This window comes from Panthera uncia, chromosome D1 (genome assembly GCF_023721935.1).
Source record: "Panthera uncia isolate 11264 chromosome D1, Puncia_PCG_1.0, whole genome shotgun sequence".
Lineage (NCBI taxonomy): Eukaryota > Metazoa > Chordata > Mammalia > Carnivora > Felidae > Panthera > Panthera uncia.
Window position 1 is genome coordinate 91,609,754 of NC_064808.1, and position 25,090 is coordinate 91,634,843.

Here is a 25,090-nt window from a genome sequence, read left to right on the forward strand (position 1 = left end):
CTCGGATTGCAAGGATGTTTTTCTTCCTTTGTAACACTGCCAAAGCTTTCCAGAGCGCAGGTCAAGACACCTGAGCCTCCTTGCCCCGGGGGGTCACTTCCCAGCACCTCTAGGGCTGTTCTAGGTAACATGTGAGTAAGCCGCTGGGATGGGAACTGATCTTTGTCACCAAAGGGCCAGTCCCAGGCCTCTTGAGGCACTTACACATTTGGGGTTTCCCTGTTCGGGCCCCAGAGCTTCACATTTCTAGAAGGTAAATACCATCCAGTATTCTCTATCCCCGCCTCTAACTTTCTTAACTTCCTTTTCTTTTTAACACATGTGCTTTCTCACCGTGTGCATTCCTAGGAAGGGAGGCTCCCACCCGATCCTGCCTCAGCCTGTTCTTTTCTGAATGTGGGCGGCTTCCTGTCTGTGGCTTAGTGGTTTCCACTGCGAACAGAGTAGGAGATGAAATTCAATCCTTGGTTCTCTAAATTATATTTATTTCTCTAGTATTTTGGGCCTAGAGCTTCCATGGAGGCAAAATGTGTGTTTTGGTGAAAAGGAGGAGTGAGGGGGGAAGGATTTGATGTGAAAGGAGCACATAGTTTCTGGAAAAAAACGGCGCCCCGGAAGTCAGAAGGCCTGGGTTCCTGTCCCAGTCTTGCCATTAACTTGCATCGGTGTGACCTGACACTCGGTCACCTACTCTGTAAGGCAAAGTGGCTAGACGTTGTGAGGACAGTGGTTAAGCCCCCAGTCCTTAGTTTCAAGTACTGGGCTGTGCCATTTGTGAGTCATATTTCCTTAGGAATTTTACCTGATTTCTCCAAGCCTCGGTTTCATTGTCCGTAAAATTAGAATAAAAGTTGTACCTATTCTATAGGGTGTCTGTAAGTATAAAAAGATAGTGTTCCCTGAGCGCTTAGCAAGTGCTCAATAAAATTAGCTCAGTGAGCACTATCTTTTTATACTTACAGCCTCTCTATAAAATAGGTACAACTTTTATGATGAGCATAGGGGCTCCACAGGGTTCTTCCCACATCTATACAGTTTATGACTTGATTTTTAAAAAGATCACTGATGGGGCGCCTGGGTGGCTTGGTCGGTTAAGCGTCCGACTTCGGCTCAGGTCATGATCTCGCGGTCCGTGAGTTTGAGCCCCGCGTCGGGCTCTGTGCTGACAGCTCGGAGCCTGGAGCCTGCTTCAGATTCTGTGTCTCCCTCTGTCTCTGCCCCTCCCCCGTTCATGCTCTGTCTCTCTCTGTCCCAAAAATAAATAAAAAAAAAAAATGTTGAAAAAAAAAAAAAAGACAGGCTTTGTGTGACGGATTGTTTAAAAAAATAAATAAATAAATAAATAAATAAACGTTAAAAAAAATTAAAAAATAAAAAGATCACTGATGATTACATTTTAAATTAGTCTTCCAATTTTTTTTTTACTGGGAGTTCTATTTCAGTTTTGTTTTTTAAGAAGTTCCTCTTCTTCCAGGTTTGCTGAGAATTTTTTTTTAATTCATGAATGGGTGTTGAATTTATTATGTTCTTTTTCTTGATCTGCTTAAATGATATTGCTTCTCTCTCTTTCTATAAATATGGGTAATTACATTGATTTTTTAAAAATGTTTATTTTTGAGAGAGAGAGAGAGGGAAAGAGAGCGTGTGTGGGGGGGGGGGGGTAGAAAGAGGGAGACAGAGGATCCAAAGTGATCTCACCAACCCAACCGTGAGACCATGACTCGAGTTGAAGTTGGATGCTTAACTGACTGAGCTGCCCAGGCAACCCACAATGATTTTTTTTTTTTTTTAATGTTGAACTAACCTTACATTCTGAGGATAAAACCTACTTGGTCTGATTCATTATTTTTTGTATTTGTTACTTGATCTGATTTTGTTAAGAAATGATCGCATACATGTTCACATGGTCTGTGGTTTCTGTGTGTGAGATTTTTGTGTGTGTGTGTGTGTGTGTGTGTGTGTGTGTGTGATATCTTTATCTGGGTTTTGGAATCAGAGTAATGTTGATAAAATGTGGTGGGAAGTGTTCCTTCCTTCTCTGGTTTCTGAAAGATTTTGTGTAGAATTGCTGTCATTCCTCCAGAAGAGCTATCTCTGTTTGTTTGGGTTTTTTTAGAGATTTTATTTTTAAGTAATCTCTACACCCAACGTGGGGCTCGAACCTGCAACCCCAAGATCAAGAGTCACATGCTCTACGGACTGAGCCAGCCAGGTGCCCCTATCTCTGGTTTTTAAATGTGAAAGAGATTGTCCCCTTAATACCCCCTTCCCTGTCCGAGCAGTCTTAATTACCAATACGGAAAAGAAGTCATTATCTCAAAAGGTGGAAAAGTCTAACAATACGGTTCAAAAAGAGCTTGAATACGTGAAGGAAAAGTTTAAAAAGGAAGAATTCTACTGTACTCAAAAATTATTTAGCTGTGTAGGATATTATGAAATCAAATATATTTCATGATGAAAGTATAGGTTTATAGCTTCCCATGTTTTTCCTTTATAACATTTATCACATTTACAGATTTGATCTAATTACTTAATCATATTAATTTATCACATTAAACATAATTAGATACTTATAATTATTTTTCTTTTATTCTTGTGAGTCTTCTTTAGACAATTATAAGCTTCATTAGGGGAGAGACTAACTCTGTTTTCCTTACTATTATCTTCATAAACCTGGCTCAGTAGTAGAAAACTGGTAAATATTTAATTCATGACTGGATAGATAAGGAATAAACTCATTAATACTTTTACAGAGGCTGGTGGGTACTGAATAGGTGCTCAGTAATTGTCTGTTTAGGGCGTGCTCACTCCTGCCGTGGGAGGGAGGTCTAGGAAGCAGGGAGAGTGAGTTCTCAGCAAAGTGGCTCAGGACCACTCTTACAGATATAGAACGTTGAATGCTCACAAAGGAGTTTCCCCTTGATCCTGTAGACCCAAGGTGAGGCCATCGGAGGCAGTTAAGGAAGGCAATGCTTTGCAGACTTTCCCCCCAAGTACGCCTAAAGGCAGAGGAAGGAGCATACATGTGTACCCGGGGGACTTGGCAACACAGCCCAGAATAACCTGCCACAAGGGCATTTCTTTAAAGTCTTGCTTTAGCTTAAAACTGCATATGAATTTTGTGTTCTCATATTTTTAAAAAAATACAGGTCCTTGTTTTCAATCACTCACCACAAGCTTCCCCGAAAATACTGATTACGTGATTATTCTACAGCTTTTGTGGCCCTGTCATACTGCCCATGTCCCCCAGGGAGATGAGCATATTTGTTTGAGAAGTAAAAATAAGGAGAACACCCATTTTTCTCACTGCTATATCCCCAGCAATCTCAGTGTCTGACACTTAGCAGATGCTCAGGAAGTGTTTATTAAATGCAATTTACCCAAGGGATACAGGAGTGCTGATGCATAGGGGCACTGGTACCCCAATGTTTATAGCAGCACTCTCAACAATAGCCAAATGATGGAAAGAGCCTAAATGTCCATCAACTGATGAATGGATAAAGAAATTGTGGTCTATATACACAATGGAATACTACTTGGCAATGAAAAAGAATGAAATATGGCCTTTTGTAGCAACGTGGATGGAACTGGAGAGTGTTATGCTAAGTGAAATAAGCCATACAGAGAAAGACAGATACCATATGGTTTCACTCTTATGTGTATCCTGAGAAACATAACAGAAGACCATGGGGAAGGGGAAGGAAAAAAAAAAGTTAGAGAGGGAAGGAGGCAAACCATAAGAGACTCTTACAAACTGAGAATAAACTGAGGGTTGATGCGGGGATGGGGGAGAGGGGAAAGTGGGTGATGGGCACTGAGGAGGGCATCTGTTGGGATGAGCACTGGATGTTGTATGGAAACCAATTTGACAATCAATTTCATATAAAAAAATAAATGAATGAATGATGGCCATGAAATGACGTAATCTGACCAGATATTCTTTTTTTTAATGTTTTTATTTTATTTTTTTTAAAGTTTATTTATTTTTGAGAGAGAGAGAGACAGAGACAGAGCACGAGTAGGGGAGGGGCAGAGAGAGAGAGGGAGTCACAGAATCCGAAGCAGGCTCCAGGCTCTGAGCTGTCAGCACAGAGTCTGACGTGGGGCTCGAACCCATGGACTGGGAGATCATGACCTGAGCTGAAGTCAGATGCTTAACCACTGAGCTGCCCAGATGCCCTGAATGTTTTTAATGTTTATTTATTTTGAGAGAGAGAAAGAAAGAGAGAGAGACAGCGTGCACACTCACAAGTAGGGGAGGGGCAGGGAGAGAGGGAGAGAGACAGAGAATCCCAAGCAGGCTCCGCATCGTCAACACAGAGCCCAACCTGAGGCTTGATCTCATGAACCGTGAGATCATGACCTGAGCTGATATCAAGAGTCGGGAGCTTAACTGACTGAGCCACCCAGGTGCCCCCTGACCAGATACTGTAAATGGTTTTTGTTTTTTTGTTTTCTTTGAGGCGGGTGGGTGGAGAGCGTAAGCAGGAGAGGGGCAGAGAGAGAGGGAGAGAGAGAATCCCAAGCAGGATCCATGCTCCGTGAAGAGCCCGATGCAGGGCTCAGTCTCACGAACCAAGAGATCATGACCTGAGCCAAAATCAAGAGCTGGACACCCAACCGACTGAACCACCCAGGTGCCCCCTGACCAGATATTTTAAAAGGTGACGTGGACAGGTGGCTGTTGGATTGTTTCAGAGACACAGCCCAGTCATATTGGCACTTCAGTCCTCTGCTGCCACATAGGCCTGTCTGCTGAGTTTTCGAGATAGAGCCTTGTCCCTTTTCATCTCCATTCACTCACCTGGACAGCACGGTCCACCAAAAGCGTGGGAATTTAAGAAAGTTGGGGGGGGGGGTGGCAAAAATAAGTCTCCACTTGCCTCTGATTTAATCCCAAACCGTGGTTAACCAGTGAGCTGGGAGAATTGTACATAAAAACAGAGACAGTTGTTCAACTAAAAATAACAACAACAACAAATTAGAGCTGTTCTCGAGGGGCCAATTCAAACAGTGTTTTTCTAGAAGCTTCCCTCTCGTAAATCTCACCTCAGATGACTCACTCCTTCCTCTCTGCAACCTTGAGTGATGAATCCACTCCTGCTCGAACGTCCAGCACTCATTCCTGCCTCTCTGGCTTGGCCAAATCCCTTCACCCTGTCACCCACCCCACCCAGTGAAATGCTCGGATCTTTCACACTGGAAGTTTCATATCCTTCACTGATTTCATCATCCACAGGCTGCCATCTCCTCTGAGTTCCTGTGGCTTTCCAGGTTGTACCAATTTTGTGCTGTCTTGTGATATTCTTTGATTCTTTCATCTAACTTAGCACTTTACTGGACGCTCCGTGAGGACGGAACCGGGACTCCCATGTTAACCCTACTCCCGTTGTCTTCCACGGCATTCCCGTGCAAGGCTGGGAAGGGGTACCTGGTCATGTGGTTGGTTCACTGGTCGCTACAGGAGCTGGTAGTCACCGAAGTCTGCCTGCCCGTCCCCCGCAGCTCCTCACGGGGTTTGCCACCAACTCATTAACGAGAATCTTCAGATCTCTGCTAGAGTCCTGTTAGAGTTCATGGCCCCAGAAAGGTCACAGCTGGAGGCCAACGTATCATGCCCAGAAAAGCTGATTCCAGGACTAAAAACCACAGTGGCTTTTAAAGACCACAGAGAAAACGAAAGAGTTCAACAAACATGTGTCCTGAGAAGGCCTCAGTCTCTGGTAGGGTTTCCAAGTTGCAGACACAGCAGAAGAGAGGAGGGTACAGGCAGGAACTCTGTCTGGCAGAACAGGGTTTCATTTATGCTGAGCATGGTGACTTCGTCCCCAGGATTTCTGCACTTCCTTCATGTGGTCTGAGAACCTTGACGCGTTTTCCCCCAGTCTGACCAAAATAGCTTAAATGCAACATGCCTGGTGAACAGAAGGGAAGGGAGGAAGAAGGGAAAGAAGGATGGAAGGAAGGAAGGAAGGAAGGAAGGAAGGAAGGAAGGAAGGAATGAGGGAGGGAGGGAAGGAAGGAAGGAGGGAAGGAAGGAAGAAAGGAAAGGGTAGGGAAGGGAAGGAAAGGAAAGGAAAGGAAAGGAAAGGAAAGGAAAGGAAGACATTCACAAAATTCCCGCACACCTTTTCTCTGTGCATTTCCTAAATCAAGATTAGCAAAAGGACTCACGGTTTTCTCATTCCAGACGAGACTTGCTCTCACATTTTTCTGTGCCCTTCTCTCAGGCAAGATCTTATGGAGAAGAGACAGAATGCGCTGGGAAGCAGCAGCGTCCTTTCCCTCTTCTGTCATGCTGAGCAAAGGCTGTTCCAGCAGAAATGCTTTCTGGCAGGAGCGTGACCACCCTGTCCCGATGCGCACATCCCAAGTACAAGAATAAGCACTTCTGTTCTCAAAGAATGACCCCAAAGGGCACAGGGTTCCATGGCAGGATCCCAGAGGAGGGACATAGCCCTGCCAAGATGACTGCCTGTTGGACAGAGGAAGAGGGAGGGTAAAAAGCCACAGATACTATCAAGCCTTGAGTTATTCTCAAAAACGGTGAAAAGAAAGTGTCTACAGTATTGAAGACAATAGGGACGCCTGGGTGGCTCTGTCGGTTAAGCGTCCAACTTCAACTCAGATCATGATCTCACGGCTCATGAGTCGGAGCCCCCCATCAGGCTCTGTGCTGACAGCTCAGAGCCTGGAGCCTTCTTCCGACCCTGTGTCGCCCTCTCTCTCTCTGCCCCTCCCCCACTCACGCTCTGTCTCTCCCTCGCTCCCAAAAACTATAATTAAATAAAAAAAAAAAAGTTAAAAAAAAAATCAGGGCAGTATCGAAGACGATACCTGCCCCCAGCCAAATCACTTACTGATGTTTGAGGTCATGTGGTCGATGGAACACCGTTGTGTTTCTCTGCTCCCCGAATCCCATTGAGATGAAAGTAAAGGAGTAAAATGGATATAAATCCACCAGGACAAGAGAATGAGGGAGGAAACAAAGGAGAAAGAAAGGCTGACAAATGTTTGGGTGAAGCGAAGCAGATGCAGGAGAGACAACTGACTTGCCAAATTCTCTGGGATCTTGAAATTTTAAAATATGCAACGAGGGCCTTTTTGTAAGGAGTGAAAACCCCTTTAATGACAATTCCTAAGTGTTAGCTTTGGGCCGAGTTCTGAATGCCAAGCACCTGTATTTGCTGTATTTGTTTCTTTTGTTTTTTTTTCAAGGCTGCTTTTTTTTTTTTTTTTAATTTGATTTTTAAGTAATCTCTACACCCGGACATGGGGCTTGCCATATTTGTTTTCTTGTTTATTTTCACTTTCTCGCGGTGCACGTGCAATTCAACCGCCTCCTTGCGTAACGTGGGGGCACCTGTGACTTGAACAAGCCCCGGTTCTTAACGTCAAAACGGACGCGGTGAACCGTGTCTGTGCGTGTGTGTGCACGCCCACTGTGTGCGGGTGAGCTGCACAAAAACGGGGCTGTCTTGCGGCTGTGTGCAAACACTGTCTTTTTCTTTTCAAGGTGGAACCTCAAGAGGGATCTTTTTCTTGTGTCCCATCTCAAACAATGAATATTTTTTCCCCCAAATGCGGTATCGACCAGGTTAAAGACAGAGTCTTCTAAATCTAGTAAAGCTGAGCCCCCATTGCTTATGGATGGGGAGCCAGTTCGCGAAAAGTCTCAGGAACTGGAGGCGCCACAGATACAGCAAAACGCGGAGCAGAGACATGGTCTTAAAGCTGGGGAGTCAGGTGAAAATCTGTTTAAAAAAGATCTCAGGTTCTTCTGCTGGACGTTCCATGGAAGGGCCCAGCTCCTCCCCCATCCCACAGGAGAAGGGAGTTTGAGAGGCCTTCTCTCTGAGGCTGTTTGATTTGCATTTCAAATTGGACTCCCCAACCCCTTTCCTCACCCAGCTCAGAGATCATGGGCCACTGCCCACCTCCCACTGACAGATGGGTGATTTAAGAATTCTCCTCCGGAGAAAGAGAACAGCTTCCGAGAAGAAGCCTACAGACGCTGACATTTGGGAAGGCCACCGTGAAAAAAAAAAGGCTACAGAGAAACCCACCATACAAAGCCATTTGCGAAAAGTAAGAGGAAAACAAATAGAAACAGAGATTTTGCAGAGAACCCTGTGATTAATATCCTCGGAGACATAAGGGAAGATATTGTACGATGTTTTGCAAAAGGAATAGATTAATAATAATAATAGCAGTTTTTATTGAAAATTTACTATGTACCAGGCTTGTATGAAAGCTAACTTTACCAGCATAGCATTCCTTTACTCCTCATTTAATGCCTATGAGTTGGGTACCATTATTTCCCCTCCATTTTATATATGAGACAGCTGAGGCACAGAGAGGTAAGGGAAGTGTCAAAGGTCATACACCTAGAAAGGCGTGTATACTAAATATATTGAATCCCTGATTTTAACAACTACTGTATTTATAACGTCCCCTGAGAGAGCCTTTGAAAAAAATTCTTGGAAAAACTCAATCAAAAACCATGAGAAAAACATGAAAAATAGAGGATCAATCCAGGATCAATATAACACATATATATACAAACGGGAAGAAAATAAAATGAAAGGAATTATTCTTTATTTGTTTGTTTATTTATTTATTTATCTATTTTTGAAAGAGAGAGCATGGGCACATGCGGGGGGAAGGGGAGGGGGCAGAGAGAGCGGGAGAGAGACAGAATCCCAAGCAGTCTCCATAGGTTGTCAGCATGGAGCCCAATGCAGGGCTCGGGCCCACGAACCATGAGATCATGACCTGAGTTGAAATCAAGAGTCGGATGCCCAGCTGACTGAGCTACCCAGCGCTCTGGAAGGAATTATTTTTAAATAGTATAATAACATTTCCTGACATTTAAATAAAATAGGCTTTCAGACTGAAATGAACAGAACAAGAGACTTGCAAACAAACACCCATCTGGGCACCCATCTTCATTCTGGGAATGAAGATAAGACCCTAAAAACTTTCAGAAAAAAGAGGTCACTTACAAAAGATGGGAATTAAATTTGGCATCAGATTTCTCAACAGTAACCCTGGGAAGCTGGAAGTCCATGGAGCCATGCCTTCTGAAATTTGAGTGAGAATCCTATCCAGCCTAACATTCTATACCCAGCCGAACCGTGAATCAAGCATGAGACACAGAATGCACAGGAACTGACAAGTGTTACCTATAGGAGGGAAACTGAGACCCGGGTGCGGGCAAGAGGCTGACTCTTCACCATATGCCATTTTGTTCTGTTTGTTTACCATACGCTTATATTATATTATCCCAATAAGTTTTTTAAAAGCTTTTTTACGTGGTCCTAATAATGACCTGGATTTGGAAGCCACCCATCTTAAGTTATAAAGCACTTGGGTGACGTCTTGTTCTTCACCAGTCCTCTCCCGAGTAAGCGTGAAATACACCTGGTCAGGGGGCAGGGGGAAAGGGAGGTCAACCGGAACCTGTTTGCACTGCTGATGCGAAGATCATCTGGAAGACAGTTCTTGGGCGCGCCAAAGCCAAGACTCATCATTAGGCCATTTGAATAAATACATGAGGGAATGAATGAATAAATGAGCAAGAAGCAGCCATGTGAGTCATCTGGGTGTGGGTGAGTAACAGGAAGAGAGCAAAGTTAGGGGAAATTACTTGGCATTACGAATCCTCCCTTGCAGAGAACTGACATGTTCTTCAGGGATATATCCTGAGTGCAGGGAGCCAGATCGCAATTCTGGATCTATTCTTGCCACCTTAATGTGAGAAGCTGCTGTCTGCTGTAGTTGATTTATCTGCATACCATCATTAAGTAGCATACAGATCAACGTCCAGATTTTTAATTGCCATTATCTGTCCCTGGGAGAAGAGAAACTCTATGTTTCCTGTGAAGCGTGAGCTATACCTGATTACAATTCTGCTCATACACTTGACGTAAGAATATTAAAGCTCACTGCAGTCCTTAAGAGCTTATCTAATACACTAATTATTTTTAAGCCCTTTAGAAAGAGTTGGTGCTAAGTGAATAATGATGAATATGGTCAACTTTTTACGAATATGTTAGTAAGTATGTATTCCAAGCACTTTACCTGAATGATCACAGCTCGGTAGCATCAGCCTCTCGGAGAAGGATTAAAATAGTCTTTAATGTTGGATACAAACACCATACGGGGAATTACTGTCTTTCGCATTCTACCTGCCATAATCTCTGAAGACAGTTCTGCCCCTCTGCCCCCAAACACACACCAAGATCAGGATGGCACAACTTTTATAAAATTTTTCCCATGATAGGGGCACCTACGTGGCTCAGTCAGTTAAGCATCTGACTTTGGCTCAGGTCATAATCTCATGGTTCATGAGTTCGATTCCCACATGGGATGAGGACGAGCCCTGCTTGGGGTGAGCTCCACTTCTCTCTCTCTCTCTCTCTCTCTCTCTCCCTGCCCCTCGTGGAATTCTCTCTCTCTCTCTCCCTCTCTCTGCCCCTTGCTCGCTCACTCTATCTAAAAAAAAAAAAAATCCCATGACATAATTCCAGGAAAATGTATTATCAGAGTGATATGAAGATTATAGTTTACCTTCTTTGTAGAGCATAGGAAGTCTGGCATCAGAATCTTTAGGTTGGAATTTTGGCTCTAGATATTATTAGCTCTGGAGTCTTAGCAAATTAGTAGCCTTTCTGAGTCTCCGGTTTTGTTCTGTAAAATGAGGCAAAACCCTGCCTCATAGGGTTAAATGATTAAGTGAATGATTAAGTATACACACACACACACACACACACACACACACACACACCATATGTATACATACGTAAATATTCCTTAGCATACAGTAACTGGTATATAGTAAGTGCTCAATAAATGCTAGTTACTATTAATATTATAAAACGTTTTTGTAATTTTCATAGTACTTTCAGATAAACTAACACTAAGCTATCATTCCCACTTATTCTGCAGAGCAAAACTGAAAATACATGTGGGGAAGAACTGTGAAATCTGAACAGTGCTATGCAAATATAAAAGTGGTAATATCAAACTTATTATTGTATTTCCATAAAACAGAATGAAAAATTCATGTCATCACTCACTCTTAAGGGATGTTGTGATTACCAAAACATTAATGAATGGTTAAAGCACTTTTTAAGTCTATAAGACAATGATTATCATTGTGAGTGGAGAGGTAGAGGAAGTTATTGTATAATTTTTAAAGCTTTTATTAAGTTGGGTAGTAGGCAGCCTCTAAGATTGTCCCTAATGATTCCTGCCTCCTGCTGGTCCCCTCTCCTTGAATGTGGGCTGGAATGATTTGATTGCTTATAACAAACAGAATATGGCAACAGATGTCTCCTCTGAGTTTCCATCTTAGGCACTGTTTTGTGCTCCCTCTTGGATCCCTCACGCCGAGGGAAGCCAGCTGCCATGTGGTGATACAGCCCTGTGGAGAGGCCCACGTGGTGGCTGAGACCTGCCACCAACCACATGGTAAGCTGACAGGTGGATTCTCTGTGCCTCAGGTGAGCCTTCAGATCAGACCACAGCCCCATCCAGCAGTTTGATTCCACCTCATGAGAGTCCAGAGCTGCCCGGCTGAGCTCTGCCCGGATTCCTGCCTCCCAGACACTCCGAGATAAGATATGTTGGTTGTTTTGAGCGGCAGAGTTTAGAAGAGTTTGTTATGCAGCAATAGATGATTAGTAAAAAGTGTAATACATAAAATGCACAACCCGTAAGTATACAGCTTGACAAATTTCACAAAATGAACATGCCCCAACAGGCACCTAAATCAAGAAATAGAACAGGGGCACCTGGGAGGCTCAGTTGGTTAAGGGTCCAACTCTTGATTTTGGCTCAAGTCGTGATCTCACTGTTTGTGAGTTTGAGCCCTAGATAGGGCTCCACACTAATGGCCCAGAGCCTGTTTGGGATTCTCTCTCTGCCCCTCCCCCAGTTATGCACGCATGCTCTCTCTCTCTCTCTCTCTCTGTCTCTCAAAATAAATAAATAAACTAAAAAAAAGAAAAGAAAAGAAAAGAAATAGAACATAGTCAACACCTTAGAAGCCTCCCTACGTTCCCTTCTACTCATCATCTCTTCCTCTGAGTAACCGCTCTTTGGAATTCTGACAGTATAGACTAATTCTTTCTGTTTTTGTATGTTACGTAAATAGAATGACGTAGTATGTACTGTTTTGTGTCTGTCTTCTTTTGATCAGCATTATATTCATATCTAGTTTCTTAAAAGTGTCCTCTAAACTGCCATTGTGTAATCACAGTATTTAATCTATTACAAATAACAGTAAAGAAGAGTGTGAATTTTTATATATGCAAAAAATGGGAGCATAAGTAGAGAGATATTGAGAAGCAATTCTGTATGTGGCCAAGAGTAGAAAAGATGAAGAAAAACTTTGAGGGAACTCGTAAGAATGCTAGCGTGACACTCGATCAATAAAATTTATGTTACATATATATCCTGGGAGGCAGTATAATATACCATTAAGGGTATGGATGTTAGAGTTAAAATGGCTGGGTTTGAACTGTGGCACCAGTCCTTACTAACTTTGTGATCTTGGACAAAGTCATCTCTCTGCATTTCAGTGTCTTTGTCTGTAGAGTGTGGGTAATAATAGTGCTTACCTTACAGGATTGTTGAGAAGATTAAAAATGGAAACGAATAGGGGTGCCTGGGTGGCTCAGTCAGTTAAGCGTCTGACTTCGGCTCGGGTCATGATCTCACAGTCCGTGGGTTCAAGCCCCGTGTCGCACTCTGTGCTGACATCTCAGAGCCTGGAGCCTGCTTAGGATTCTGTGTCTCCCTTTCTCTCTGTCCCTCCCCCGTTCATGCTCTGTCTCTGTCTCTCTCTCAAAAATGAATAAACATTACAAATTTTTTAAAAATGGAAATGAATAGAAATCAAGTAGCACAATGCCTTGCCCATAATAAGCATTCAAAAATTGCTAGCTATTGTTAAGAAATGTTTCCATAGAGGGGTTTTAAAATATACTGGATGGCGAATGTGTATTATCTATCATTTTGTCTCATGTAGGAAATGATTTGCCTGTGAGTAGAAAATACAGCTTGCTTGATTCTTTTTGTTTGTTTTGTGAACCTTGAAAAGAAAATAACCAGTGAGTTTATCAGCAAGATGAGTTAATCAAGGAATAGCAGAGGAATTGCAATTTGGGACATGCAAAGCATGGTGAACCATAGGCAAGTCCAGACAACAAAGGAGAAGAATATTCTTTTCTAGAGGAAAGGAGGAAGTTGGGAGGGGCTGTTTTAAATGAAAGTCCATTGGACCAGAGCAAGAATTTGGGGTTTTGGTGACTTCTCATTGGCTGAGTTGCAGTGGTTCTCATTAGCTGAGTTGTTGCCGGGCAAAAAGAAAACCTTCCTTCTTCCTGCTGGGGTATGTAAAGTAAGTTTTGAGGAGTGGTACCTGCATAAGCACGTCCCTTCAGAACTTCCCAACTCCATTTTGGTTGACATTTTTTCTTTATTCATTTTCAAAGTTTCATGACTCTCCTCTCTATCCCTAGAGAAGGTGACTGAGGGAGAAAGAGATCTTCTCTTTGAAGATCATCTTCTCTTTGTTATTAGTTTTTATAGGAAGGTAGATGGGATAGATAATGGCTGAATTGCTGCTTTAATTTATCAGTGGATTTTTATCAGCGTAATCTCAATTTTCTATTGCCATGAATCCCTAACAACTGACTATTGCATTCTCAACTGTAAGACTGTGTCTGTTTTTAATTTCCTCCCTCTGTTCAAATCTCTGCCGAAGGTAATAAAAGATTTAGACTTAGAAAGAGACTTAGCATTTGAAATGAGACAGAGGCTATAAATAGACATGTCGATGAAATAGGTTAGTGAGGGATCTAGTTCTCAGAGTCTCAGAATCAAAAGGCTCACATTCTTGTCTGATCTGTGTACGGACACAGACATGCTTATAGGGTTCTCTGCACAGGTTTTCCTACATGCACAAAAACGAATACGTGTATGGAAAATGGACTAGCATGTTTCCAAGAACAGAATTCCGAGGGATAACAAGTGTATTTCTGAGCAGCAGGGTGATTGATCCCTGTGGACCAGGTCAGTATCCTTTCTCTGACAATTGTTGCTAGAGGTATCAGGATAAAACTCTTGCACAGTCAACAGAGTCAACCCCCAGTCTGTAGGACTGTGACACAGCTCACATGCCGTTTATGTGATATTACTGCCCATTCTGTGGGAACTTGTCAAGACCAAGGGTCCACGGTGTTGTTCCAATCTGTCAAGTACTGAGGTCAGTTTTGCAACTGGTTTCCTAAGCAGTCAGGCTGCCATTTTCAGTCTTTGGAATGCCATCCCCTCATTTATCACTGCTAAAATTCCAATCTGTTCTTCAGGGTCCAGTGCTCCCTTCGGCAGCACATTCACTAATAATCCTTCAAGGCCCAGGTGAAATACTTCCTCTTCTATGAAGCCATCCCTGATCACCTTGGTGATCTTCCTCTTCTTAATTCCCTTACCACTTCCTGACCGTCACGTTGATATTGATCACACACCGTCCTGAACTGGGTTTGTTGAATACCTGTTTTGTTTCTTTATTATCGTGATCTCTTTATAGACAAAAGACAATGACATTGATCTTTGTTTCCAGCAGCATCTAGTAGGGTAGCAGGAATGCCACTCATATTCGTCCAGCAAAGGTGAACTTCTAGCTACTCCCCTCTGGTTACCCACCATTTTGTCAATGTTTCTTTTTGGGGCACCCAGAATCTGAAGCATTGAGGATAAGGTGTTTGTTTAAGGACATTCCATAGAAGTCAGTATCGCTGATTATCCTACGACATAGAAGTCAATATCCCTAAGCATCTCCTGATTGTACAATACTAAAAAATTTGATCCTAACAGATATTAATATCTTGGAACAGTTTTGCTACGATTTCAGATTCTCAATGATAATAAGGGAACATGAACTATTTGATACGTTTCAGCAGACTGGTTTTAAATATGAGATTGTCCGGAAGGCAAGACAATGACCTTCTGCAGCCCTTCCCAAACTTGAGATTGTGGATTACGTATAGCCAGGACATTCCAGGATTTTGTAATTCAGTACGGTGCCGGCCTAGAACAAAGACTATACTTCAAGACTGAAAAGACCTTGAGATTTCTTTTGCTGATTCCTCAGTCCTTCTAAGCCATCTGTGATGGATTTTTGTTCCTTCCCTTTGTCTTTTCTTATTGACTCTCTGCTAAAACAATACTTCACAGCGCCTGAGTAATCGATTTCCTTCATAATAAATTCTACAAGTAAAATAAGGTTTTTGATCTCAAGGTAAACATCCATTTCAGTTGGAAAAAGTTAAAATCGTGAACTTAAGCTACTAAAATAGTATATGCTTCTCTTTCCTTGATAAGGTTCCTCTCAAACGTCTGACCATATTTTCTGATTCCTGTTGCCCTTGAAAACTAAATGTGCATCGTTTGAAATTTAGTATATAATCACAAGTGGCAACAAAGTGCTTATCAAGCTTAAATCCAAGGTCATCTATAATTCTTTGTCAATTATCATCCTTCTTGCTAATAGAAGAACTGCATTAAAGAGGAGGCATGGCTAAGCCTCTCTAAGTAAATTCTGCCCCCTTGTGGATTTAAACGTCCACAGATAGGAAAGAAATGTAACTGCCCGGGTCAGTTCCCTTGAATTCTTTCAAAAAGCACCTCAACAATCTTTAAAAGCAATGATAACAATGAAACCAAACTAGATCATTTGTGTAAATTGCATAACAGATGATTGATGGTGACAAAACACACTATACTGACAATAGGATACATTTTATCTTATACTTTGCATCCCATTCAGCTAGGACAATGCCTTGGATATTAATGTATCAATTAATACTTCATACAATATTATAGTTAGAAAGGACTTTGATGTTGATTCAACATCCATGTATAAGGATCCCTCTTATAGCCCCTGACGCATCCCCAACTTGAATGATGCCGGTAATGGAAAATCCACGAAATAAGGGGGGTGCCTGGGGGGCTCAGTTGGTGAATCGTCTGACTCTTGGTTTTGGCTCAGGTCGCGATCTCACGGTTAGTGAGTTTGAGCCCTGCATCTGGCTCTGTGCTGACAGTGCAGAGCCTGCTTGGAATTCTCTCTCTCTCTCTCTGTCTCTCTCTCTCTCTGCCCCTCCCCCACTTGTTCTCTCTGTCTCTCAAAAATACATAAACACACATAAGTAAACAAACAAACAAACAAATGATACAGCTCATTCTCCTGTCAGACAGGACTGTTAGAAAGTCTGTCAACATAGGAAGCTGAAATGGAATAAGTCTTTTGTAAGAAAACCATATCATTTGAGAACTAGAAAGAGGTGTTGGAGATCTCCCAGTCTATCATTTTATGGTCCAAGCTATTATGCCATCTGGACCCAATCCTACCTTCTAGAAGAACACCCGACAAGTAACAATACTTGTTTTGCAGCCTTTTAAATGTTGGAAGGTAGGTACTGTGCGGCCCCTTAGCCTCCCATCTTCCTAAGTTTTCCCCTATAATTGTGTCAACCCTTACTCATCAGATATGTTTTTCAGACCCCCTCCTCTGGCTAGCATCGAATACGGTGGAAGTGTGCCACCCCATATTTGGGACCTCAGACCTCTGTTAATGCAGCCCAGACTCTTGTCAGTTTTCTCCACAGCCATATCACACTGGTGGTCACTATAAATCTTGTAGCCGCCCAGGTCCCCTGGCCTTCCTGCTCTGGGCTTGCGTCTAGCTGTAACTTCTAACATTTGTCTCTATTAAATGTCATCTCACTTTTGGCTCAGGATCCCAGCTAGCAAGATAATTATATATCTTTTTTAAATTTATTATTTGAGAGAGAGAGAGCGGAGCAGGGGAGCGGGTGCCGAGCATGCACACGCACGAGAGAGAGAGAGAGAGAGAGAGAGAGAGAGAGAGAGTCTCAGGCAGGCTCACGGCCATGAGATCATGACCTGAGCCAAAACCAAGAGCCAGACGCTTAACCGACTGAGCCACCCAGGTGCCCCAAGATAATTATATATCATTTTATTTTATTTTATTTTATTTTATTTTATTTTATTTTATTTTAGAGAGAGAGAAAGCACATGAGCAGGGGAGAGGGGCAGAGGGAGAGAGAGAAAATCTTAAGCAGACTTTACACTCAGTGTGGAGCCCAGTGTGGGGCTGGATCCCACAACCCTGGGATCACGACCCGAGCTGAAATCAAGAGTCGGACGCTCAACCGACTGAGCCACCCAGGCGCCCCAAGGGAGGTGATCACTTTTAATCCATCTGTGTTTAGTCTGAAGATGTCTTCAATTGCCTTCTGTAGTGTAAGGCTCTCCGTTCCCCTCTTCCTCTGACCTTCCCCCACTAGCTCAGGCTCTTAGGCTCCTTCTTCACTCACCCCTCCCCCACTCCATCTTCCTGTTCCCTCTTCCTTCCTCTTCCTTCTCCCTTTCTCTCTTTTCATCCCCCAAACCAATCCACAGACGGGAGAGGGGGAGGAAGTTCAATATCTGGCCCCCTGACCCGAGCCCACCTCTCAGGCTGCCACCTGGGTCCTTGCACACACACACACCACGAATTTTAGGGACTTCAAGAACAAACAATCGCCTCGGGCGGGACACAAGTAAGAAGTCACCCGCACTTTCAGATGCCTGAAATTCCACTGATGACCCACAAGCCTCGCTGAGTTGGCTGTAGGCTTTCTCTAAATATCGAATATATGTTTGTGTTTGAGAAGACATGAGAGCATATCAGTTGCCTAATAGGTCACAGTGAAAGTGGTTTTCCTTTTCCGAAGACCTCATAAAGGGAACTGGCCCGAGAGATTCTGGGGTGGAACTGGGAGTAGGTTGGGAAGGCAAAATATATAGAAGAGAGACTTTTCTAGTTGTCGGTGAGGGAGCTTGAAGGAGGGGACAGGAGAAGACCGTGCTGCCTTCTGTTCAAGTTGCCCCTACACCACCTCCGGGCTGCGCAGGAGAAGCATGTCTGTCTTTCCAGAACTATCTCAATCCCACTTATCACCAGAGCCTCCTTCACCTACTCTTGTCAGAAACGATCTTCCAGGGGCGCCTGGCTGGCACAATCAGTAGAGCACGTGACTTCATCGTGGGGTTGTAAGTTTGAGCCCCATGTTGGGTGTAGAAGAGATTACTTAAAAATAAAAAACCTTAAAAAAAATTAATGAGCTTCCATATAGTATTACTAACTTTCTTAGGTGTGATATTATTGCTGTGTAGAAGAATGCCCTTCGTTGGTTTTTTTTTTAATCTCTTCTACAGTTTTTTTTTTTGGGGGGGTGTTTGTGGGAACGTGGGGGGGGGGGAGGGAGAGAGAGAGAGAGAGAGAGAGAGAGAGAGAATCCCAAGCAGGCTCCATGATGGCAGTGCAGCACCTGACTCGGGGCTTGAACTCACAAACCATGAGATCACGACCCGAGCCAAAATCAAGAGCCGGACGCTTAACCAACTGAGCCACCTAGGCTCCCCGAGAATGCCCTTAGTTTTCAGAGGTGCTTGCTGAAACATTTAGAGGTTAAATGTTCTGCTATCTGCGACTTACTTTCAACCAGTGCAGCAAAAAATACACATATAGAGAGAGAGAGACAAAGCAAATACGGCCAAATACTAACAGTTATCCAGCAAAATGACTTCCAAACTCCTCACCATCCTGCTTTATCTCCTCAGCATGTTCTTCTGGTTTTTCTTGCCTTTTGAAGTACAGTTGTAGAATTATGAATAATAATAATTACCATGTGTGACTGGTTACTGTATACCGTGTATCTGTGCTAGGCACTTTACATACATCATATATAATCCTACAACAGTCTTTCCGGGTTGATGTTTTTCTTCTCGTTTCGCAGGGAGGAAAAATGACGTGGAGTGGTCAGGAAATTAATTGGACTTATGGGTACTGTTTAAGTCCCTGTTGATCTGACTCCAAAGTTTATGCTCTTTCTATTACATCATGCGGTCTCTTGAATTGTACATAGTGTTCCAGAAACAGCCAGGAAGGCGCATGCCTGCAAACACACACACACACACACACACACACACACACACACACAAACACACACACACACAGAATTGTATGTATGTCATTAGTCTAGAAATCAGGAGGCCTTTGGGTGAGTCACTTCTCTCTGAGCCTCAGTTTCTGGATCTATAACACAAGAGAAGTTGATTTAAAAATATCCCAAGTCCTTTTTATTTTCCTGACGGACATTTGATGATTTTGATTCTCATGAGGCTTTCTGGAACATGTGAAGGGAAACAAGAAAATTCTCTTCCCATTCAGGTAAGCGAACAGGCCCATTGAGAAAAATACGATCCCTAGTGGAAGGAGGCGTTACCCACCCCAGAAGCCCATTGGTGGGGGCCCCACTGTACATGGAACGGGGTGAGGTCACAGCTTCTGTACCCGACATCAGGGAGTGACTCTAAGTGCCGCTCTCTAACTTTGTTACTTGCAAACTGCGTGTCTACACAGCCTGGTAAATAGCTCAAGTCTTACCAAAAAAAGCACCTATCTATCGTTGACCTGTGCACCAATCACTGTGGCCTCTCCTAGGTGGAGGCGCCAGGGAGCCTTGGGTGCCTGTGTCGACGATAAGTGCTGGAGGGCCCATCCTTGGCGGGGAGTGAGCGTGCAGACTTAACCATGAGGTCCTAGGGCACCTTGCACCCCGTGGGCATCAGGGAGTACTTGAGAAACTGAAGAATTCTCCGTTAGGGAAATAAGAGAGAAGTAGATACTTTAAATGCAGCATCCTGGTTGCTGTGAAAAGCTCTCCTGGTCTTTTGCCTCCTTGAATCCGCGAGAGCAAGATGGGTACGAGCAGCGCTAGAGGAGCCCTTCGAGAAAGTTCGCCAAGTTCTTGCTCTTGCCGCGTCTGCCCAAGCTGACAGAATTGTCTGTATGTCATTGGTTTGATCCAGAAATATGGCCTCCATATGTGATGGGACACAAGCGTGTGAGGAATATAGGCTTCGTGTGGTTGGACTGCATGAACCTGCTTGAATGGATCGTCCAAGACATCTGTCTACCTGACAGCAGAAACGATGCTGGCTCTCTGAGCATAAAAATGGTTAAAGGCTCAGATTCCGTCTGTTTTCGTGTGAATGGAACAGTCAACTGGTTATAGAAACCTCCTTTTTAAAATTTACTATTATCTCCTCAGCGGATTCACCTTCGAAACAGATATCTTATGTCCCTCAGTTATATAAAAGTATTTATGCTGAAAAACCAAACGTTACCCCTGCCCCATCTCTTTAAAGGAGGTTCAAGAGAATCTTTAGGGGGCGCCTGGGTGGCTCAGTCGGTTAAGTATCTGACTTCAGCTCAGGTCGTGATCTCATGGTTTGTGAGTTCGAGCCCCACGTCGGGCTCTGTGCTAACAGTTCAGAGCCTGGAGCCTGCTTCGGATTCTGTGTCTCCCTCGCTCTCTGCCCCTTGCCCACTCATGCTGTCTCTATCTCTCATAAACAAATAAAATTAAAAAAAAAATTTTTTTAAAGAGAATCTTTAGTAAATATAAATGCCCTTTAGAGAATAAAACCTTAAACTCATCTTAGCCAAAGGTGGGCAGCCATCATCTGAGGAAAAGATAAAACAGAAATCCTGGAGGACCTGGGTGGCTCAGTCAGTTAAGCGTCTGACTTCGGCTCAGGTCAGGGTCTCACAGTTCACGAGTTCTAGCCCCACATCGGGCCCTGCACTGAAAGCTCAGACCCTGGAGCCTGCTTTGGATTCTCTGTCTCCCTCTCTGTCTCTCTACCCCTCTCCCGCTTGTGCCCTCTCTCTCAAAAATAAATAAACATTAAAAACAAAGAGAAAACAAAAATCCTCCTTCTAGTAGAGGAAAGTAGGGGAAGGGAACTGACGTTTTGGGGGGGGAGACTCCCATGTGCCATCACACTGCTGGGTGCCTTACCTCCAGTGTCTTGGTTAATTCCCATTTTGCAGATGAGAACACTGAGGTTCAGAGAGGCTAATTCTCCCAAGCTCAGGCTCCCAAAGGTCCTGTGGTAAGTGCCTGAGTTGCACGCAGAAGCCTTCCCTCAGGGAGAGCCCAAGGCTTCCATGACTGCCTCTTGCATGGGCACACAAAGAAGATTTGCACCCCTGCTACCTTCCAGCACCTCTCCGCCACCAACTACCACGAGTGTCCCAGACACCCAGTGGAGACTTCCGTTGACCCTTGAACAACACCGGTTTGAATCGTGTGGATCCACTTATATGTGGATTTCTGACAGTACAGTAGTGTGCAAGTGTTTTCTCTGTGATTTTCTTAGTACTTTCTTTTTCCCCAGCTGACTTTATTGCAAGAATATAGCGTATAATACGCATAACATGTAGACTATGTGTTAAATGATTGTGTTGTCGGTAAAGATTTCCGTCAACGGTAGGCGGCTAGCGGTTAAGTTTTGGGGGAGGCAAAAGTTACACGTGGATTTTGGACTGCGAGGGGCACCGGTGTCCCTAACCCTGCTTTGTTCCAGATCAGCTGTATCTTCCTACTACCAGTTCTGCCGCTAACTCTGTGACTTAACATTTCAATTCTCTGGGTTGTGGTTTCCTCCTAAGTTAAGTTTTGATGATCTCTTAAGGTCTTTCTTTTTTTTTTTTTTTAAGACTTATAATTTTTTCTTAATGTTTATTTTTGAGAGAGAGACACACACACACACAAAGTGTGAGCAGGGGAGGAACAGAGAGAGAGAGAGAGAGAGAGAGAGAGAGAGAGGGAGACACAGAATCCGAAACAGGCTCCAGGCTCTGAGCCGTCAGCACAGAGCCCGACGCGGGGCTCGAACCCACGGACCGTGAGATCATGACCTGAGCCGAAGTCGGACGCTTAACCGACTGAGCCACCCAGGCGCCCCTCCTACGGTCTTTCTCGATGAAGATGAAACCTTCGATGCCCGGGAGCCCACGGCTGGCTTTTCCCACTCACCCACCAGGCAGTGGACAGACACATGCTTGGCCGTCCCCTTACACACTGCCAAGCCTGAGAATTATAAATAGAGCCCAGCCACCTGTGTGTTCAGGCCATCGGCCACAGGGGAGGGGTGGGGGGAGCCCAGAAGGAGCAATTTGGGAAATTTGCAGGGATCCCAGCGAACCCCTGAAGTCTGAGATTCCCTGCCTTGGTGGAGTCATTTGTATCCGCTGGCTGGCCCCCTCCCTGCCCTGCTGTATTTAATTCTGGATATGGTATAAATAGAACTTGGCACTCTGGTAAAGTACACCACCCTCTGCTTTGTTCCTTTCCTTTGGGGACAGCAACCAAATCTGAGCCTTTGAGTCCCTCTAGTGGCTCCAATCGGCAACTTGCCTGGTTGTTTCTTGGCCTGTATTTAACGTAGAGTGCCTACTGTATGCACCAGATCGGTGCTGGGTTCTCTAGCTTTGCCAGGGGTGTGGGATGCTGGTTTCATTCGATCACTGTTGTGTTCAGGGGAAAGTGAGCAGGGGGAGAAGGCGGAACTCCTTCTTGGGCTAATCTCCCTGCTGCTCTATAGGAAGTGTGCTTTCCCGGGACAGGGGGAGGATGGGTTTTGTATGGGCTATTTCTGCCTTTAAGTGATTTGTAGGACCTCAGGGCGACTCCTTTATCCCTGGGCCTCAGTTCGCTCAGGGTGAAAGGAGTACACAGGTTAAATCTGAGTCAGTCCAACAACTATTTAGTGAGCACCTGCGATGTGAGAGACCCTGAGCCGAGTGCATTGAGAACGTAGCGGTGGATGGTACCTAACCTCAAGGAGCCTAGAGGCTAACGGGAGAACCGGGTGTCCGGGAACCGCATCCGACACAGGGCGGACGCGGCACAGAATGGCCGTCAGGGCGTGAGCTTTGCCGCGAGACAGATCTGGGGTTGAGCCCCCGATCTGGCACCTTTAGCGGCGTGACCTTGAGCAAAGTGCTGAGCTCCTCTTCCTGTTTCATCCCTAGAGGCGGATAACAACGCTTTCTTCATGGGGTTGAGCGCTCAGCGTTCAGCCAAGGCACACAAAGGGCTCACAAAACCGCGGCCACCCTCAACGCGGTTTAAGTTCTAAACAGAAAGAACAGAAACCTTACTGGGAGCGTCAGTAAGACTCCGGAAGGGGCTTATCCCGTTGGTTCTGAAGGCCCCTTCTTAGGCCCAACGGGTTTCTGTGGTCTCCTTTCTTTGCCTCCGAGCTTGGGAATCCACCTGCTGCTTCTCCAGGGTGGATGCCTCTGGGGGTCCCGCCCTGCAACGTCAAACCAGTCTGCCTCCCCGGAGAGGGAACTACAGTCTCTCCTGCCCCCTTCTTCCTTCTTTCAGGCTCTTTTCCTTCCCACAGAGTTACTGCTAATCTATCTTGGGAAATGAACACAGAATAAAAAAGGTAGCTTACGTGCTTCCGTTAAGTAATGATCCTTGATGCTTAGTGCTTAAAACTCCCTGAACTGGCAGAGTGAGTTCTCCCCCGGAAAGGGGACTTCGTAGAAACCCTGACGCTGGGGGCTATTGCAACTCGGAGGTTGTATGATTCTGTTACATTGTGAATGAGGCACGGGGACATTGTAAGTGACTAGAAAGAGAAAGAGACCATTTTCACGCTGAGCTTCTTGGTCACTGTGTAAGGAGACAAAGGAGGACCTTACAGCCCACCTTAACGCCAGACACATCACACCTAGAGTCCAGGGGAAGTTCTTTAATTCTGTGGATTTAATGGCCAACAATGTCTGAGATTAATAGGAAGGAGAGAAGGTGAGCTTTGGAACCCAGAGTTGCTGATGGAATACCGTTCCTGGAACAAGATGAAAATTAGGGGCGCCTGGGTGGCTCGGTCGGTTAGGCGTCCAACCTCGGCTCAGGTCATAATCTCACAGCTCATGAGTTCAAGCCCCGCATCAGACTCTGGGCTGACAGCTCAGAGCCTGGAGCCTGCTTTGGACTCTGTGTCTCCCTCTCTCTCTGCCCCTTCCCCGCTCACGTTCTGTCTCTCTCTTAAAAATAAGTAAACACTTAAAAAATATTTTTAAAAAGATGAAAATTAGAGGTAAAGAAAGTCAAAAATGGAACCGAAATCCCGGTGGCCAAAGGGATACTGGATGGGTGGAGGGACGGGATCCAAATGTGGGAACTTGGAATTTCACTTTGGATAGGAAGGGTTGCCTCTATATTTTGAAGCCATGTGGTGTGAAACTATAAAGAATGGAAGATAGAAGTTGGGGTTAAGAGAATGAGTGTCCCTAAAGGAAGTAGTAACTGCCTATAAGAGCCCACTTATTCTCTGAGGCATCCTGCACTCCCTGTAGGGCTGTGGGGGGATCGCCTGTCTCTAAGATGGCTCAAGGAGGGAAAGTGGTACCTAGAGCCTGTTCTGGGGAGGATGCCAACCCCTGCCTTTCTCCTTCGGTCTCTGTTCTTAAGGAAGCCTCTGCTAGTAAGGGAGAGAAGGTCCAGATCACACAGTTGTTGACCTGAGTCATTTCATCACTCATAAAAAACCAATAAGGTAGGTAAGAGTGTAATCTGGGGGGCCATGGAAGATACAATGAATTCAGTTAATGGAGGAACCACTGTCCGATTCCAGGATTTCCGGTGCTTCTGGTCTAGGGTTCTTCGGACACCTTGATTTGCCCCTTGCCTGCAGGAACATCCAATAATTATTATTTGTAATATTTGCTTCCTATACGTTGCTACCCAGTTTCTGCATTACTCACTAGAGGCTCTTCTTTTCCAGTGTCCTACTATGCTGGAACCTTGGGGACTCACACTGAGATCAAGAGAGTGGCAGAGGAAAGGGTCACCTTGCCCTGTCACCATCAACTGGGGCTTCCGGAAAAAGACACGCTGGATATCGAATGGCTGCTCACCGACAACGAAGGGAACCAAAAAGTGGTGAGTGTGCAACTGGCCAGACCCCTCGCCTCCCCCGGCTCCCCTCCCCACCCTCCTACAGTCGCCTTCCCTCAGTCCTCCAGTTTTCTGTTTCTTCCATCTGGCTTATAGTTGAAAGACTCCAGATACAAACATTATAAATAAGAAAAGGTATTTGGGTCTTAAGAGAGTCTGTGCTCTTTGGGCAAGCAAACACTCCTAGG

The 25,090-nt window shown here is 44.6% G+C and overlaps 1 protein-coding gene across 1 annotated transcript in view; it reads left to right on the forward strand.

Moving 5' to 3' along the window:
* CLMP (CXADR like membrane protein) overlaps window positions 1-25,090 on the forward strand; it is a 98,497-nt gene that overhangs the window by 49,811 nt on the left and 23,596 nt on the right. Inside the window, 1 exon segment of the mRNA XM_049611569.1 lies at window positions 24,730-24,887. Within this exon segment, the coding sequence (XP_049467526.1) occupies window positions 24,730-24,887 (158 nt within the window).